The sequence below is a fragment of the Plectropomus leopardus genome, chromosome 10, assembly GCF_008729295.1.
Source record: "Plectropomus leopardus isolate mb chromosome 10, YSFRI_Pleo_2.0, whole genome shotgun sequence".
Classification (NCBI taxonomy): domain Eukaryota; kingdom Metazoa; phylum Chordata; class Actinopteri; order Perciformes; family Serranidae; genus Plectropomus; species Plectropomus leopardus.
This window is the reverse complement of record NC_056472.1, coordinates 30365915-30385983: the sequence shown is the minus strand read 5'-3', so window position 1 is coordinate 30385983 and position 20069 is coordinate 30365915. Positions and strand designations below refer to the sequence as shown.

Genomic DNA, 20069 nt, shown 5'->3' with positions numbered 1-20069 from the left:
ACTGCTTATATAAAGCATTATATAAAACAAAGAATCAATCCCACAGTTGAGGCTGGTTTTGGGGGTTAAAAAACAGGGACAAAGTGATCATTCATGTCAAATAGACTATAAGGGTCGCTGTTATCTCACCTGAAGGCATTTTATTGTGATATCACGTGTGAAATCTTGTTTTAAAAAGGTGTTTGTGTGAAGCTCTAAATCATCCTCTGTTGCCACTGAGAGGTTATACAATATCATTGCGTTATATAAGTGAGCCACTTAACGACCAATGGGAGCGCGCCTCGTGCGTCACGTGACGCCCTGCGCTTGCTTCAGCGAATTGCACAGACATCCAAAGAAGCAACAACCTTTAGCTGCTGAAGCTAGCTGGCTACCGACCAAGATGGAGAACCACGGCGACTCTCTTAATCTCACCGCGAGTATCTCGCTTTTGAAAAGGAGGACGTGACAAACGGAATCGGTATTATACACTTTTGTTTTCGGGACATCGCGTTGAAAAGAGTTTGTGGACTTCGACGGGCGGTGTTAGCTTAGTTAACCCGCTGTAGCGTTAGCTAGCTCTCGGCTTTACTGCTCCCGGGGTCTCTTACATAAAAACAACGGCCGAGCGGTTGACTGGAGCAAACATTGGCTTTTTGGGGGGTTTGTAGCTGAGATATATTGCATTTTCCTCGACTTTTATGTTTTGTTGCGTATTTTAAAGCCTAAACTGTTGAGTTTTTATCGTATCTTAACGACGAGTTTGTACGAAATGGAAATTAAGCTTCTTACTTGCTAAGCACGGAGGACTTTACCCACCGCTTCTCTACTAAAGAAAAATGCCATAACACATTTTTTTTTGTGTTTTCCCGAAGGCGAAATTATCTGAAAAGTTTCCATTTGTGGCCCAAAACGGAGGAGGTGAAAGGGGAGCTGACAGGCGGAAGGCTCGGTAAATAACGCCGACCTTATAGCTCCGAGCAGCCGGTGTTTACAGGGAAACCGCATCCCCTGCTGGCTTCACTGGTGGACAGGCCACAGCTGAGTGTTTGTGGGACTTTGACACGGACCAGCAATGTTGCACTGACGTCCTTTTTTACGGGGGTTGGCGTCGTGTGACTCGGAATGAGTCCTAACCTACTTCCAATGGCTGGGACTCAATCGGAGGTTTGGTTTGACAAGAAGTTAAAAAATAGTTACTTTTGGGTATGAATTTTGGACAGCACGGGGTCGGCTTTTGCCAGACTATTTCTAAGCCTTCCTGTAGTTTCTGCTTTTCCTGTTGAAGATGGAGACGGGGGTGATGTCTCACCAGGGCGAGCTGTTCGTCCACCCGCTCTCCAACCCCGGAGCTGCGGGGATCTGCCCCGAAATGCTGGAGGTGGCAGAGGAGGCCAGCCGGGCTGGAGACTTTAACCTGGCCGTGGAGATCTACAGCTCCCAGCTCGCAGACCTCCAGCAGCCGGACAGGGGTTTATGCCTGAGGAAAGCCGACACTCTGGCCCGAGCAGGGCGGGTATCTGAGGCTCTGGACTCGTATTGCACCGCGGCCAGTTTGGGCAAACTGCGCCCGGAAGAGCTGAGCCTCCTGGTGGAAACCATCGCCCGGACCCTCCGTGAGAAAGATCTCCCCGGGACACTAAACGGACATGGTAAAAGCAGCAGCGGGGACGACGGAGTTGACAGTGATGGTGACTGTGGAGACGATGAAGCGCTGGACTTGTTTTCATGTCACCTCTGCAAGTGTCTGCTCCACGAGCCCACAACAGTGGAGTGTGGACACACTTTCTGCAAACGCTGCTTAGAGGACGACTCTGTCAAAGAGTGCATACACTGCAAACACAAGTTAAACAGAAAAGATGGCCGGAGATTAGACGTTGTTCTCAGTGGCCTGCTCGATAAACTGTTTGCAACTGAAAGCAAAGCTAGGAAATTCTGGATCGAAGGTGAAGTTTTGTGGAAAGACCAGAACCTCTCGGATGCCTTGGGGAAGTACAATGCAGCACTGGATCTAGGTAAGCGTGCACAGCTTGAAAGAAGTACTGTGCAAAAGTCTTTGGGTCACCTTAATTTTGTTTTTCAGTCTCTTTATTAAGATCTAAAGAATACAGAGAAAATACACAATGCATCAAAACAACAAAAAAGTCAGAACAAATGATAATTCAGATTGCAGTCATTATTTAGTGTGAAATGTAGAATCCTTCAACCATAACAAAGGGCAGCTTAAATAATCAATACTGAGCTTTGGACATGCCTTGATCTGGTGGAATTACACCAGAAGAGGTATATATCTAACTTTCTGCCAAAGAAAGTTCAAAACATGCTATGTGGAAAAGGGAGACCACACCAAATACTTTCATCTTTAGTCTTATGAAGATGTTTTATTCAGAAATATTTGTGTTTTTAATATTGTATACATATTTCCTTTATGTTTTGGTTTTATTATAGCCGAGAGACTACTGAGAAATATGCATGATCATTATAAACTTACAAAAATAACAAAGTTTAAGGTGGCCTAAGACTTTATCACAGTTGTGTGTGCAATAAAAAATGTTTTCATGGCAGTATTTTGCACAGGGTGACCTACTTTTTTAAGTGTAGTTCCCCGGTGTCACCGATGAGTGGCGCCCCTCCTTCATATCTAGCCTGCACTGAGGTCAGACGTTACATGACGCACGGGACTGTTACCTAAGCAGCACACATATTGATCCTCTGCTTTCCAGTGACACATTCATATCATGTTTTCTATTTCTCCTCTGCAGTGCTGTGATATATTGAGGTGCTTTGTTGGAGAGATGCACATGTAGCTCACAATATTTCTATGCTTAATATGTGCATACTGCAGGAACACATTCCTTAGCTGGGACAGACTGAGTTGGACTTTTGGCAGAACCCCTCCCCTTAATTTGGGTGTTTCATAAGCTTGCAATTCATATGTGTTGGATAACATTTAGGGTAAAGTGATAGTTGTGACCTATCTCTTGCTATATTACATGAGCAAAATTTATGAAACATGATTAAATTGGCTTGATTTCTTCCAAAAACATGTAAAGAAGGCAATGAGCAACCTAATTTTAAATATATTTATAATTATTATGAATTTAATTTTCTTGAAAAATTTCCCTCAAGAAAATTAGCACAAAACAACAAAACCAGAAAATGACCAGAAAAAAAGCTAAAATATAATAAAATGTAATAAAAAGAAATAGGGCTGCACCTAAGGATTATTTTTTTATCGATTAATCTATCAATTATTTTTTTTATTGATCTAACTATTATTTTTCTATTACTCAATAAATATAACAACAAATTTACTGGAAATAACATTACAAAACTTGTCATACACTACAGGGCATTATTCTCCAACAAAAAATAGCCCAGTCTTAACTGGTAATCTGTGTTTTACAGTCTGATATAAAGTCTCTCCAAAATAAAATTAATGCAAGAGCTTATTCCACTCAAGCAAAAGGAATGTAGTGCAATCTACATTTAGCAATCCAACAGCAAAATAAATAAAATGATGTAAAATTCAAGTCACTTAACAAAAAAAGCATCTTACAGTTGAAGTAGTGCAATTTCAATAACATTATAACTTTTCTGTAACAGAAATAATTAGTAAATAACTAGTACATTCTTTTTGCATCAAAATAGTCCAGCCTTAAGGCACACCGCTGCCTGCTGATATGAGTACTGTGTTTTTATATTTATAAGCACATATTTGACTCATTTATGAAGTTATATAAGCTCCTGCACAGCTGACAACACCCTCCTGTAAATGTTTCAAAATAAAATGCATTGTGTCAGCAACTGATGGCATTCTGTCCACAGAGACACAGTCAGATAGCTTTTGTTTTGAAAGGGAAGCAAGGAAGTTGAGGTAAAACAAACATCTTTGTATATCCTCATCTCTGTGACAGAGAGAGACTTTAAACTACAGTATAAAGGTATAAAGTGCGAGTGTCATGTGTAAAAAAAAAAAAAAAAAAGGCGAGCCACTGTTTCTCTAGCCTTGCCCGGGCGAGCAGTGTGCATACTCTTACTTGATACATGGGCGACGAAATAAAAAACAATATGGCCAACACTGCTCACGTTCTCATTACACACTGTGTGAAATGGTGCGATGCATCGATGCACGTTACGTGAATCGACGTAATCGATTACATCAACGCGTCGCCCCAGCCCTAAAAAGAAACAATAATGATAACATTAATAATAATATACATTATATACTGTATATGTATATATTTCTTTTCTGTAATCTTATTTTAAATATATCGTTATAAATATCGTTTCCTGAACATTTGTACACACACACACACACACATTTCTATATGTCTCTCTCCCTCTCTCTCCCTCTCTCTGTCTCTCTCTCTCTCTGGAAAATTGCTATTTTGTCCCCATTACATCCACTCAGATATTTTATTTGTATGCATAATGTGGGCATACTGCAAGAAGACATTCCCTAGCTGAGACAGACTGAGTTGGACTTTTGGCTGAACCCCGCCCCTTACTTTTAGTGTTTCATAAGCTTGCTATTCACGTGTTGGATAACACTGAGTGTAAAGTGATATATCTGACCTAACTGTTGCTGTACTACATTATCAAAACGCCAACCTACTTTATTTTGCTTCACCTGTGGGATTTCTGTCATTTGAAGCAGCTGTTTGCCTGAACCTGCAGAGCCACAAAAACAGAATGTTCTGTTCTGCTCTGGTGGCATATTGCATAAAACGTGCCAGCGTGTTTCATTAATCGCTTGCCAGGGCAAGTCTCGTGTTGCACTGTTTGAATCCCAACAGAAAGTTGAACCGACCTCTCTCCGCCTCTGGCCTACATATCAGAGTCACATTAAAAGTCAATTTCCTGTCTCTTTTAATAGCTTAACGGGTGAAACCAAGGTTCATGGAAAACCTGAAAAAGTCATATTTCACAATGACTTTTTCCAGACCTGGAAGAGTAATTAAAGTAGCAAAAATAATTGAAAGTTTTGGTAAATAATGGAAATTTGGTGTGTGTAATGAATTTGATTACATTAATGTAGCAATGGCAAAACGACATAACATAGCTTTATTATGAATCGATGTGTGACAACATTTTGGTTATGTTTTTGTTTATTTATTCATCATGAAAGTTTCTTTATTTTCCGCGCTTCCGCGCTTTGTTTCTCCCTTCATATATTTCCATAAGGTATATCAAATCATTTTTGAAGGACTTTTGGCTCAGGGCATGGGCATACAACTTTAAATGGCTGGATTTTGTATTTATTTTAAACCTGATTTTAAAAGAAAACATGCCCTCCAACCTGCATGTCTTCTTTTAAAAAGTGACATCTTTTTATTTTTCCCTTTTTAAAAAAAAGTTTTAGTTTTTCACGAAATTTTTTCTTTAAAATTTGTTTTTTATTTTCTTTAAGTGTTTTTTCTTTAAATTGTTTTTAAAAAGATAGCATTTTTTTTCTTTAAAATCAGCTTTTTTTTCTTTACTTTGAACATATTTAGCAATTTTATATGAAAATTTTGGCACCTTTTTAAAATTAAAAATTACCCTGCTTACCACATCCAGAAACTGTAAAAATTTTGTTTGAATCTTATATGTTTGAAAAACGCTGGGCAAGTGGGGCAAGGAAAAAAAAATGTCCATGAAAATGTGTGGGATCCCTGTGAAACAAGGCAAGGATTATATTCCAGTCTCTTTTTTTTTTGTCATTTTGTGCGTTCAAATGGCACATTTTCATATATTTCTCTTCCCGGATCAATATTGATTCATGCCTTCTGTCATGGGAAGGACTCCGGGTGACAGGAGGACAGAGTGCCTTCACAGCTTTGGCGCTGCCAGTCAGTGTTTTCCCAACAAATGCAGCAGGAAGCTGTGTGGCGTCTGTCAGCAGAAACGCCGCTGTTATCCAACCTGTGCCACTTAGGCAGTTTTGCCCGTGCCACATGTCAACATGTTATGCAGTGCATTTACACAATGAAAGTGATATAATGATGGACTGTCTTGTGTAAGGGACAAACAGGTGGAACAGTGTGTACTAAGGAGTGTTGCACAAGAAAGCAAAACACAGGCAGGGAAAATTAGAGCAGAGTGATTCATAAAAAAACAAAGTGAAAAACAATGAGATATGCAGTTACCTCTCTGTTTACTGCTCATAATCACATTTTCTTTTACTCTTCCTGCCTAATGTTTTTTTTAAGTCTTTGGTGAGAATCAACAAGGATGTAGGTCACCCACCTTCTCTTTTAACCCTTTGAAACTTGAGCAAATGGGCTTGATTTATTTCAAAAACATAGAGAGAAGGCAAAAAGCAATGTAATGAGAAATATCAGCAAGACATTAGTAAAAAGTTACCAAAAAAAGTAAAAGTAGCACACACAAAAAAGAAAAATCAGAAACCGACTTGGGGAAAAAAGCTAAAATAAAATAATAAATAAAAAATAAGATAAATATTTTATAATATAAAAGAAAAATCAATGATAAAAAAGCTAAAATTCTGATTTTAAATATAAATTTTCTGGGCATTTTCCCCCCCCAGTAGGTTTTGAATAAATTGATCTACATTTTATACATGGAAAAAAAACGGCAAATTAAAGCAAACAAGTGTAACGACCAAGTGCCATAAACAAAAACAAAAAGACGGCCTATAAAAAACCTATACTTAAACCTCAATAATCAAATACTTAATCCACTTAAACTTAAATATTACATGTTTGAAAAGGAGTAGGAAGAAGTACATACATAATTTATTCCAGCCCCTTTATAAACATTACCATTTTATATAGTGACTCCGCAAATTTTATATACAACCTGCCATGATATGGACAATTATCTCAGATTTATATATATATAACCCAATACAATATAACCCACTATCCCAGTTTTATATACAATTAATTATCTCTTTTTTTAAAACTAATTTCTAGGTTGGTTTTTTTTGGTCTACTTTTAAGAATTTCTTGAAATTTGCAGGACATTTTATGCCAAGTTGTTTTTGGGACATTTTTATTTATTTGGTCTCACTTACTAGCAACAGTCACGTAGTCATTGTTGGTTAAGTACATTTTCAGAGTAAACCAACCAGTTTTTTTCCAATGTGGGGAAAACAAAAAAACAAACAGAATATAGGCTGTTTTGCATTTGGAATGTATAAAATTAAATAGTTGAATAGACATATTTAAACAAAGGAAGGGTGTTTTTGGGATGTAGGCCTACACATTTCCACTTTCTCCAACATCTGTAGATTTATTTCCCTGAAGCTCTATTGAAAAGGTTCCATCATAAAGATTTGCTGATTGCTTTTTTTTGAAAGAAATCAAACCTATTTGCTCAGGTTTCAAAGATTTAAATGCTCGACAGGTGTCAAAACACAGCACAAGAAAGAGTTAAAAGCACGCCAAGTTTGAGGAACTGCAGGCTTCTTTCCGTCATATTTACCTGATACAGCGTCATTGTCACGTGTTTACAAAGTTTGTTCTTCAGTGTGTCAGGTGCCCATACGCAGCCAAACCGATCTCACTTCTTAGCTTAGTGTTTCTGCACGGTGCAGCCAAGACTCCGGGGACAGAACTGAACAATGTCCACAAGTTGTGATCTTCCTGCCTTTGAGTGTGAAACAATGCAGGTGTAATTTTATAGCTTGTTGCCCCTGAACAGTTTCCCACTCATAACTACTGTCTGCTTTGCATTAGATATGAACATTGTTGTTTTCTCTATATAATAAAATAGAGAGATTGCAAAGTGATTCAAGCGGTGTTGGAAACCGTTCCCTATCACGGAAATATTGCACTATATCGTGTGTTTGCCATTTTGTAGTAGTGTTCGAATTCTCAGTGGTTTATTTCATCCACTATATAGTGCACTATAAAATACTTAAAATAATAGTGCACAGCAAATTTGAATGTACCACGATGCAATGCGGCTATGTATTTCTGCAGGAAGAAAATTCCAGCATAATGTCCGAAATCTCGTTTGGTTACTCTTTATGTAGTTGATTATTTAATACACACCATCACAGTGTCACGGTGTCAAAGTTTCCTCTATTTGGAACCAGTTAATTACATACTTATAGGATGCGCATGAGCACTCGAGCACCTGATTCAGATGCTAGTAGAATAGCAGCACTTTTTTGTCACATAAAAGCAAACAAACACAAACTGACCCAGCTGTTTATGAAAAAGTTTGTTTTTGATCCGCACAGACACAGGGAACATTCAGTGATTTCAGTCAGACATCACTCAGTCTAACGTTACATAAGAGCTCGGTGATAAAATGGTAATTATCGCAATATAATTTTCTACATTAGTGATAGAAATGAATGTTACACCACACATACACCTGTAGAGAGGGCCTGTAATGCACCTTAAACTCTGGTTGATTCACAGTATTACAGTTCAGAAAACCTTAGACGCCCACATACAGTTAAACAGCAACCAGCGGGTTTCAATAACAAAACATCTGCACTAAGACCGAGAGCCACACGAGTTTCTGTTCCTGTAATATTATACTACAGGAAGCCATTGAAGTCACAGGAAATCATTTTCATAGATAGGCGTTAATTATGATGGTTGCCTTGACACTAATCTTTGTTAGATTTATAGACTTTTGTGAAATGATGTTTATTTTTGGTACTGTTCTCTGACTGTAGAGGGCAGGAACTTTAATAGCACTTTGTCAATAATGCAACAGCTTGCCAGTAAGCAGCACTCATAAAAACACATTAATAAAAAATTAACTTGAATAAATAGATGTAGACTTCAGTGGAGGAAGCACTTTATTTTCTAGGCATAATGTTGCAAATGTTCTCACAATAGTATAGTTCAATATTTCGGGGGCACATGTAGCTCGGGCAGCTTCATCTACTTCTGTTCAGTTTTTAGGGGAGCTTTTGGAAAATGTTTTCTTGAATAACTTTCAGAATCCAAAGTTCCATACAAGAAATGAGCAAAAAAAACTTTTGTGTAAGCATCACCAACTCAGTAAGCTGAAAGGAAGGTTTAGTGGCCTTTTCCAAAACGTCACTTTGTGTATGCACAGCCTGAGTCAACCCCTCCTGTTCCTTTGCAGTTTTATGGAAGTATGATTAGTCTTCCACTAATGTGTTGATTAAATGCATTCAATATTACTTACTTACCTTAAAACTCAAATGTTGGTCAATCAAAGTCCATGTTTGCAATAATATTTTTTCATCAGGCAGGAACTTCCTGCTGTTTAACACTTCTGGAACCTGGATTGACATCAGTTTTTTGTGCTCTCCCCAGTTGCCTTAAACCAGCATTTAAACATTTGAAAGTTCAAAAACATGGGAAAAAGCCAATCAGCAACTTGGCATGAATTGTCCCACAAATTGTAAAAATATAATAAAAGGTGACCCAAAAATGTATATATACTGTATACTTATCATTTTTATTTCAATGCATTTTTTTTTAATTTCCATGATTTTTTGTTTTTATGCTTATTTTCACCCTCTTTTTTGTACCTTGCTTATATTTTTCGTGAAGTTGCTCACTGCCTTCTTTCCATGTTTTTGAAAGAAATCAAGCAAATTTCAGTTCAGGTTTCAAATGCTTTACATAGAAAGTTTATAAATATATAACTTTTAGCACTTATATTTATTGTAGCACTTTTTTTCAGGTAATTCCCTGTGTGTTTTTTTTTTGTTTTAATTTTATGTAATTTACTTTTCTTTACTTTTTACCTATTTCTTACTAATTTTTCAATATTTTCTTGTGAAGTTGCTCACTGCCTTCTTTCAATATTAAAAAAAATATATATATAAAAAAAGAAAGAAATCAGCCAATTTGCTCAGGTTTTAGTGGTTAGGAAAGAGAAAATTGAGGACAGTCAGGATTTTCAGAGAAGTGCAAACTGGGTTCATGAGTTACATGTAATGATTATTTAAGTGTGTCGTTTGCTCCTATGACACACAAACCCGGCTGTGCAGTAAGTGTTGTATAACAAAAATAGTCTGGCAATTGTCCACTGACACGACTGAGGTTATAACTTATCACAGTGTAAATGACACGGCATACTCATGCATCAAATAGGTCTGTAGCCACATGTTACATTGTTGCCCTACTTTTGCAAGACCTAGAAAAACGTGTTTGTCCATTGCAGGCGTGTCCACTGACCTGATGGTGTATGTGTGTGTGTTTTTCTCTGTGGTCTACAGCGCCCTCTTCAGGCAGACTGCTGTGCCAGCGTGCTAAGTTGCACATTGAGATGAGGAACTTCAGTCAGGCCATGCAGGATGCCAACTCTCTCTGTCGGATAAAACCTCTCTGGCCAAAGGTGAGACGACAGTTTGAAATTCTGCAGGGCAAAACGAATACATCTGAGTCCTATCATTCCTTATAAAACTTATTTTCACTCAGATTTTAAGTTCATAAACAATAGAAAGTTGTTCTTTTTCCATCCCCTGCAGAGTGCAGTTAACAGGACAGCTCGGAGTATAATTCCACTAAACTAAAGCAAAGCTGTTGATTATGATGCAGATCTGCATGCATTTTTAAAAATAGTAATAATAAACACTCCGTAGAGATCCTACAGTTATTTTTCACATATTTTTGCATCAGACTTTTTTTGATTTGATAGATAAAAGCCACAGTATACATACAAGTTATACAGTAGTTTAAAAAAAAGTAGCAAAATGCTGGTAAAATATGCAAGTGGCTGTCAGATTTGCCTCTATCACCAGCCAAAGAAATCCCAATAGTAATCTGTTGAGTGGCTGGTAAATTTTGTAATGCAGCAGCCACAGTGGCAGGTGGACAAAAAAGTAAACACACTGAATCGATTAATCAGGAAAATTTATGATCAACTATTCAACTATTTGATTAGTTGTTATTTGGAAAAAAACACAACTTGCTTATTTCAGACAATACCAAATTGCTCACAGTAGCACATTGTATATATATAACATTTCATAGTCTATGGATTAATTAATTAAATTTCGCATGTTTGATTCAATTTGTGATGACCGATAAATCGATTAACTGTTATCATCCCTAACCCCCAGTCTCTGTAGTAATTGCTGGTATAAAATAAGCACATTATTATTTGGTACTAAAGCTATTAGCAGTGTAAGTGGGTATTAAATATTACTGCAGATTTCAAAACCTGTTGCTAAATTAGGGAAATTTGCTTTAAAGGTGGAGTTAAAAATAATTATTATGATTATATTTTAAAACTGCTATAATAGAGATACTTTTCCATCACAATACAGCCCATAAAATCCCCCGTTGACAAAAAGAGATGGCAGCTCTGAGGGTGTTTTTTCTTTTTGCATGTAGAAGAAAATAAAGGATTGTGTTATTCGCGCATTCACTGAATGTTTGTGTGTTTTAGGCTCACTGTCTTAAAGCCACAGCGCTGACTGAAGCAGGCCGGAAAGACGAGGCCTTGCAGGAATACTTTATGTGTGTGGCTCTAAAGCCTGACTGGACCAAAGTCAAACTGGAGGCTCAGAAGGTAAGAGAAGCTGCTTTGATTTAAAATAGTTAAATATGTTTTATATGTTTGATGATTTGTTCATCCTTTGGTATAATGTTCTTCAGTTTCTGATTTTGAGAACTCGAGAAAGTTTAAGTGAGTGTCACAGCTGGAGATGTACTGATTGCCATTTTCTCGAGTAAATTCTGATCTTTCTTTCTAAGAACTCGGATTAACTATAATGTGAGCCGCGTGCATGGAAATTAACTACTTTTTTTCCCTTGCTAGTCTGAATAAGTTGCTATTTTGTTCCTCTTTGCTTGTAAAAATAAAGTCACTGTGAGAGTCTGAAAAGTCGCCAATGAGGGGCCATGACGAAGGATTTTTTATTGGGTGACCTCTGTGCGCTCAGTAGTAAGCAATGTGCAGTGCATGCACATTGTAAATTTGATTGGCTTTATCTGAGACTGGATTAGGATGGTCTCTCGTGGGACCCCTCCCTGCAAATAATTCATTCGTTTATAGCTTATTTATTTACAGAGAAGTAAATAAATGTTCCCGTCTACTTCTGCTTTTGTGTACTGTTTATACTCACCAGGTGCCTTGTTGTGTTTCATCTTGTTTCATCTTTCAGGTTCTTAGCGAGGTGTTCTCGTCTGTTTTTGAGAATGAGGACATGCCAACGCCGCTGCACCCGCTGCAGGGGGGGATGGCCACCCGACTCATCAAACCGCCTGTCTTGCTCAGATCCCTGAGGCCGCTCACACAGAAACCTGGCTCCTCGTCACAGGTAACTGCACACAATTCGAACAATCCACAATTAAAACATCTGTTGCCACAAAGAGACTGTTTATGTTTGGAGCTCTACCATTCATTGGGAGCGCTGTTGGAGTTTATTTATAGCACCACATTGTTTGAGCACAGAGTGTACTTTTGGCATTGAATGAGCAGCAGAACGTCAGGCGCATTTTATTTTTCTGGGTCTCAAAGTTTGCATTCATGTACAAACAGCTGCTCCTTTCATCCATTGATCTAATTTGATGTGATCAGCTGTGAGCAGATCAACAGATCAATTATTCACCCCGTGAGTGACAAACTGCTGCTGAGAGATAAAAAAAAGATCTCAGGGAGTGTGTGGCCTGCGGTGCATCCACGAACCCGGAAAAAAATATTTTACAAAGGGACACAGGCATTTATTTAAAGAAGAAAAGCTTCTGTCGCACATAGGCTCTCATTTAATATGAAACGCTGATTTTATTATTTAATCCTCAACCCTGTGTGCTAATTATATTTTGTTTAATTTTACTTAGGCATCTCAAAGAAATCAGCCACACAGTTTGCAGGGAAATTCATAAGCATGCTGTCTGTATTTGAGCACTTCCTGTCGAATGTATCTTCATTGCTGTTGTCAGGATTGTGGCTCTTTGAATGATCATCTCTTCATAATCGACCAGCTTTGACGGACTCACTAATCTCCTTCTGTTTGTCTCTGTAGGACTCAGAGTTCAGTGTGACTAAAAGCGCTCCACTGGACGACACCAGACTCTCCTCTCCATCTCCCGGTAAATCGGAGCGCTCCGCGGGTGAGAGCAGCACAAAGAGCCTAGCTGACGTTCTGGCCGCATTGCCGCCACCGCCTGGTGTCCTCAAGAGGAAACACAGCGGAGACGGACCCTCGGCAATCTTCAACACGCCCTCCAAACTGCTCAAACCTGGTAGGAGAAGCTGAGTTTCATGTCGATATTAGATCGTATATTGTTTGACTGATGACTCTTGTGAAAGTACCACAATACTGATCAGTAATTACCTTACATTTATTGAGCACTCTTTATTTTCTGTATTCATTTTTGTTTCCTTTATTTCTGTTCCTACTTGTCATTTACTCAGTTTTATTTCAATTATTTTATTTTATTTGTAAGGACAACACACTTTAATCAGTGTTTCTGTAAATGTGCCAGTGTAGCCATTTGGTTTATTTTCAACTGAAATCCTTTGGCACGATGTTTTGAAACCTTTAAAACGGTAAAATTCACATAACAACAGCAGCAGGACGCCATAAATACAGCAACAACCAACAGGAACTCCAAAGACAGAACACAGTCGACGCGAAGCAACAAGAAACAGCAGAACAACAGTAAAAAAAAACAATAGCACAGCAAAAACAAATACCATTTTAGCACAAATAGCCATGCAGCAACAACATACAGATTTTTATTGGTGCCACTTTCACTTTAATGCCTTTTCTGCACGATACAGATATTTTTAAAAACAGATATTTTCCTCTAAATTTTGGCTTAACGTCTACACAGAAACAGGTTTAAGGCACAAAAACAGATTTTTTGTAAAAGACAGTGGGGCATTCTTGACAGTTTCACTATTTAAGGGGGACCAACTCTGACATGAATATAAATATAAGCAAAGATTTTTTTCTCACTTCAAAGTCTGACAGTATTAAGTAATGAACAAATAAATGCAACAAAGCAACACAGTAATTTTAAGATGCAAATAAAGAAAAGAACAAGCACTACAAGTTATTACTTTCATCACTGAGTTATCAGTGTGTTATCAAGTTAATGGATGCGTCTCGATCCTGTTTGGCTCAAACAGTCCAGCGCCGTGTCATCCTGCAGGCTCTGCACTCAACCGGTTAAGCTACTTTTCCATCTAGATAAGTCTGTTGTCTGTCACTGCAGCTTTTAAAAAAATCTGTGCTAATGTTTTTGTGTTGCTTCATTGTTGATGATGACAAATTAATGAGCAATGTATGTTACAATTTTTTCCACTATTATGCACAACATTAACTGCAAAGACTCATTTTCTAAATCACTGATTGTAGTTTTCATTATGTTTTCAACTGAACTTTGTGACCTGACTGTCAACACAGTGTGATTTGCCCAAAACGCTTTTAAACGACAAAGACTGAAAATTATCCTGAAGTGTAGAAATCTGCCCTCTCCGCTGCTCTGTAGATAATAAATAATCTGAACACACACACTAACGTGATGACGTTGTCATGTTTTGTACAGACGAGGCAAGCAGCGTTCAGACAGCGGCGGTGAATGGAGCGAGGACGTTTCCTGCTGAGCTGTTGGACAGTGGAGACATGGAGTGTTCGCTCTGCATGAGGTGACTGCACACAGCCTTCAGCAATCACACACACTTCAGCTGGATTTACACCACAGGTGCAACGATTCTGATTCGGCTTTTTTCGCTCATGTGGCAACAATAGATATGTATCAAGAACGCGTGAGCCGGAAAAAAGCACGATATCAGATATTCACTTCAGTTTCAGGCCTCATTCATGTGTGGAAATAAGTCAGATATGATTCAGATATCTGCAAATGAGTCTGTACTCCAGCAGACAGGTAGAATATTCCCTGGCATTGCGATTCGTACGTAATTGAAAATGCGACATGGTTACCTGTCTATAGTGTCTGGGGTGAAGAAACTGTCAAGGCAAAAAGACAGGGTTTGTATCAAAAACAGACATTTTAGCCTTTGTTTACGTGTTTCAAGCAAAAGCAAAGTTTAAGCAAGTGTTAATGGAGATGTCAGATTTCAGTCACTTTAGAGTAGATGTAAGCAGGTGGTCAAAACATATTCAGATATAGGCAACAAATTGGAAGACTTGTGTAAATCCAGCCTGTATGTTTTGAAAAGTTAGGACTAAAAACACAGCAATAACCTAATTTCTTACATTTTAATCCAACTTGTTGTCAAGACATTTATCTATGACATGCGGCTGTGCTGTTAGTGGCTAACAGCCAGTGTTAGCAGGTGCATCAGTTTAGTTTTGGTTCGGTGCTTTTTCATGTTCTCCTGTCTGTTCTCCAGATTGTTCTACGAGCCGGTGGCCACTCCCTGCGGACACACCTTCTGCCTCAAGTGTCTGGAGCGCTGCATGGACCACAACCCCAACTGCCCTCTGTGCAAAGAGAATCTGTCTGAGGTACACACACATTTACTACAGTCAGATATGCAAAACATATTTACTACAGTCGAATATGCAAAACACATCTACTACAGTGAAATATGCAAAAAAAAACATCTACTACAGTCAAATATGCAAAAACACACAGGCCAAAGGATTAATAGATCAATCAAAAATAGATTAATCAAAAAATTTTGACAGATTAAATGGTAGTGGAAACCTAGTACGTAATAAAGACCTTGCTGACAGTGTTTGTGTGATGTCGTTGCAGTTTCTGGCCTCCAGGGGCTACAACAAGACCCTGCTGATGGAGGAAGTGCTGCAGCGTTACCTTGGAGATGAGCTGGCTGAGAGGAAGAAAATCCATGAAGAGGAGATGAAGGAGCTGTCAAAGTCCGTTTCTCTCACACAGACAGTGTTTTATGAAAAAACAAAATACAAAATACTGCATTTTATTTGCTGTCCCTTTGACAGTTAAAATTACTCATTTTACCGCCAAGTTCAACGTAGAATAAGTTGTTTTTAAAAAGCCATAAATGGATGTTTGATATCTAAAATGTTGAAATCGTCTTTTGCAGCTTGAACCAGGAAGTTCCCATCTTTGTGTGCACCATGGCCTTCCCCACCATCCCCTGCCCGCTGCACGTGTTTGAGCCACGCTACCGCCTCATGATCCGCCGCTCCATGGAGACGGGCACCAAGCAGTTCGGCATGTGTATAGCTGACGAGCTCAAAGGCTTTGCCGACTACGGCTGCTTGCTGGAGGTGAGTGTGTGTGTCTGGAGTTGTTACAGACGGTACTTCTCTGGTCTATGCAGTCAAATAACAGAAATCCTACCAGTGCCAATACAAGATAAATCGTCTTTCAGGTGCGAGATGTGAAGTTCTTTCCCGACGGTCGCTCGGTGGTCGACACCATTGGCGTGTCCCGGTTCAAGGTCCTCAGCCACGGCCAGAGAGACGGCTACAACACTGCCAAGATAGAATACCTGGAAGACAAGAAGGTGGGCTGAGCGTGTTTTCTGTTAGACTCCTTCATTCCAGACTCTCTCCATCATGCTGCTGTCTGTCAAACTTTTGCCCTGAGCCACTCTGTGACAGCCGAGCAGCAGAAAAGAAAATAGCCCTCCATTCTGTTTGACACAAGCATATTCAACAGGGAGCATTGGTCTGTCTTTGCATTTATTAAAAAAAATGTAAAATGTTGTCCAACCAGGTGGAGGGGGAGGAGCTGGTGGAGCTACTGAAACTGCACGACTCTGTGTACGAGCAGGCCAACAACTGGTTCACCTCTCTGAAAGACAACATGAAGAGCCAGATCCTCAGCCACTTCGGACACCTTCCCAGCAAAGACCCCAACCCACAGGTCTGCACCTGCACTGCACACTTTAACACTGTTAGGCAAGGCAGCTTTATTTGTGTAGCACATTTCACATTATATATTATTATAAAAACATAATAAAGATACAGATTTATAAGAGTAAAGAAATAAGATAGAAAATGTAAAATGAATTATATTATTTCAGAACATTAAAATAAAAACAACTGCACAGAGATGCACCTGACAAGATTCCTAGAGGACACAGACACCCCGTTTTTAAAAATATTTTTTACTTTTTATTCATTAAACATAAAGAAAGTACATATAACACAGCGGAGATGCTCACAACACATTCACATCCTTATCGTATTTTTGGTCTTTTCATTTCCATCTTCAGCACTAAAGAGAATATGTTCAATGGTAATACCAACTCGATATATATCTCCCAACTTGCTTTTCAGCCTAAAAAAAAGCAAAAAAAATATACAAATATAAAATAAAATATCAATATAAAACTGTAAAAATCATAATATAATAGTAAACTTTTTTTAAAGTTAAAAAAAGTACACACATTTTGTGTTCTGTATATTATTTTTTTTTATTTCATATTTTATTTTGCTTCTATATTTTCATCTTATGTCTTATTCTATTTAAATTTACTGTTTTTATTCTTCCTTTATGTTGATTGTTTTGCACCAAAACACCAAGTCACATCCCGTGAAAATATGGCAATAAAACCTGATTCTGATTCTGAAATAAAAACAAAATAGGAAGAGAAACGATTCATTAAAAACGAAAGAAAAAACAAAAGAAAAAGCAAGTTAAGAAGCTCGGAGATTAACCTTTGATGTTTTTCTGTCTGCAGGCCAGTCCCAGCGGTCCGGCCTGGTGCTGGTGGTTGCTCGCTGTCCTCCCGCTGGAGAATCGAGCCCAGCTCACCATCCTGGCTATGACCTCGCTGAAGGACCGCCTCAATGCCATCCGTAGGGTCCTTATCTTTGTCACACGCAAGAGGCCGCGGTGATCCCCCGACTGCTACAGGGGGAGGGATTTGGGGACAGCCCAGAACCGCTCGGGCTTCTATGCAGTTCAGAAATTTCTTCATTCATTTGTTCCGTCATTCATTGGTTAATTAGGTCACTCGCTGACTGATTAATCCACTCATCTGTGCGTTTGTTTACTCCATCATCTATGTGGCCAGAATTCAGATGCTCGTGGACGCCGTGTCGTGCGGCCGATTTGAGCACATGGCAGTTTGAGCGTCAGTTGGGCGGGGTTTCTCCATCCGTCTGTTCATCCATCCATCCCGCCCACCTGCACCGTCTCACCTGATGAATTCGGCTGCAGCACATCTCATGAACAAGTGACCTATCACCTCTTATTCTCTGTCGAGGCAAAAGTGAGTTTCACACGTAGATCGTTTAGATAATTGGCCTGATTCTCTGTCAGTGAAGGAACAAAAATCACAAGAGCAGCGTGAGTGTTAAAGGTTCGAGAGGAGTCCTTTTTAAACAGAAGTTTGCCTGCCACCGCGCCGTGTGGCCCCCAGCTTCCACAACCGTGACAGTTCGTACAGGTACAGTCAAAAACAGAAACTCACCCTCTGAAATATGAAGCAAAAACTGTTGGCATGACGGCAACACTAAAGTGAATGTACCGGTCCCGCTCTAGTCTGTGGATGTTTTCTCTCTGTACGAATCCGTTAGGCGAGACGCAACACGGGGCCCAAGTCCTGCGTGTACGCCAGCCGCTTGGCCCTAAATCTTCCTGACTGAGCCAAAACTCACGTGCAAAAACCCGGAGCTTTCTATCCGCCGCTGCACCCAGCTAGAGGTGAGCGTGTACCTCAGACTTTTTGATGGAGAGTAACGGGCGCCGTGAGAGTCGTTGCATCGAGGTATGGTCGTGATTACGCCCGTGTTGACGCTAAAAAACACAGCACGCTGTGTGAGAACAAGTGCAACTCTACAACTTGTTTTCATATAAGTTGGGCTATCACACGAGTTGTAGTTGCATTTAGGAAAACGCAAATGCATCCTCCCAGATCAGTCGGTCTGGAACTTTCTGTCCTGTTGTAGCATATCTCTGGGACTTCAAATACAGACTTAGTGTTAGGGGGTTGATTGTATATTTTTTCTTGTTTTTTTTTCTGTTTCTCTCTCTGCTATGCCCTTAAGTGTATGTGAATGGTGAACTCTTAAGTTGGGTGATTTATATGTATATCAATGTAACTCTGAGGCCTTTTTAATGTCTTATTTAAGGAACATTTCACCCCCTCTCTCCCTCTATCTCTTTCTCTCTCTCAGTACATTTACATGCACGCTGTCATGCAGTCACAGTGCTGAACGTTGCCCTGAGGAGTTCTCCTTTAAGCAGTTAGTTCTGTTAAATGTTTCTCACCTGAACACACTGTGGCCCTCTTTACATCTTCCATTTAAATGCACTCTGGGTGATCGTTTTGCAGTCGGGTAATGCTTGACAACAGATGTTCCTAACGCCCAATTTTCCTGCTGTTGAAACTAAGACAAGCAGTTGACTACTTACGAAGAAAAAAGTCAAAATTAATCACCAATTAACCCCTTGAGTTTGATTTAAAAAAAAAAAAAAAAAAAACATGAGAAGGCAGTGAGCAACAAAAAGGTGACCCAAAAAATTGCAAGAGATTGGTAAAAAAAAAAAAACAAAACCTGAAGATAGATAGATAGATAGATAGATAGATAGATAGATAGATAGATAGATAGATAGATTAAAAACAAGCTTAAAAATTAAACAAAAAAAATGAGGAAATGACCTGAAGAAAGTGCTTTTTGTAGGAAATTATAATAATTCTGTAACATAAATTTAAAATATTTGTTTTAGATATGTAATTCTGATAAATGTAAATATAGTTTTCCCCCAGTTTTTTTTCCCTAGACTTTAAAAATAATTTTCCCAAGTGACTACTTTCTTGCAATTTGTGTAACATTTCCTACCAAGTTGCTCATTGCCTTTTTCTCCCGTTTTAGAAGGAAATTGCACCAATTTGTTCAAAGGTTTAAATACTTGTGAAAGATGACTGAAAGAAGCACAAGAAACGTTTTATCTCCGTAGGCGTCAAAGGTTTTATCTGTAGGGTTAAACGTCTGAAAAAAATTGCATATATTAATCGGGTCAGTTAAAATTGATAATCACATTTAATCAAATTGTATTTTAATGCTGTTGAAATGCACTTTGTTTTGTACATTATGAACAACAACTTACTAAATAAAAGTTAACAATTTTTTTTAAATTGAAAACAATATTGTTTAAGGACAATAAATGTTCGGGTAATTTTATTTGGCAAATGCAATTTCTGCAAATAATTGTTTTAATAATAAATTTAAGTGACTAGTATTTCTGCTGCTCACTTGCGAGGTTAGCAACATCTAATGGACG

At 38.7% G+C, this 20069-nt stretch overlaps 1 protein-coding gene across 1 annotated transcript; it reads left to right on the top strand.

Annotated features, from left to right (window-relative positions):
* The first annotated feature begins 330 nt into the window (after positions 1–330).
* Positions 331–19247, top strand: lonrf2 (LON peptidase N-terminal domain and ring finger 2). Its single transcript, XM_042494510.1, has 13 exons — positions 331–460; positions 855–1994; positions 10145–10263; positions 11320–11442; positions 12038–12193; positions 12899–13118; positions 14430–14529; positions 15238–15352; positions 15606–15727; positions 15913–16099; positions 16204–16338; positions 16551–16700; positions 17521–19247. The coding sequence occupies exons 2-13, from the start codon at positions 1268–1270 to the stop codon at positions 17677–17679; spliced, it is 2313 nt and encodes a 770-aa protein (XP_042350444.1). The 5' UTR covers positions 331–460; positions 855–1267; the 3' UTR covers positions 17680–19247.
* Positions 19248–20069: the final 822 nt, after the last annotated feature.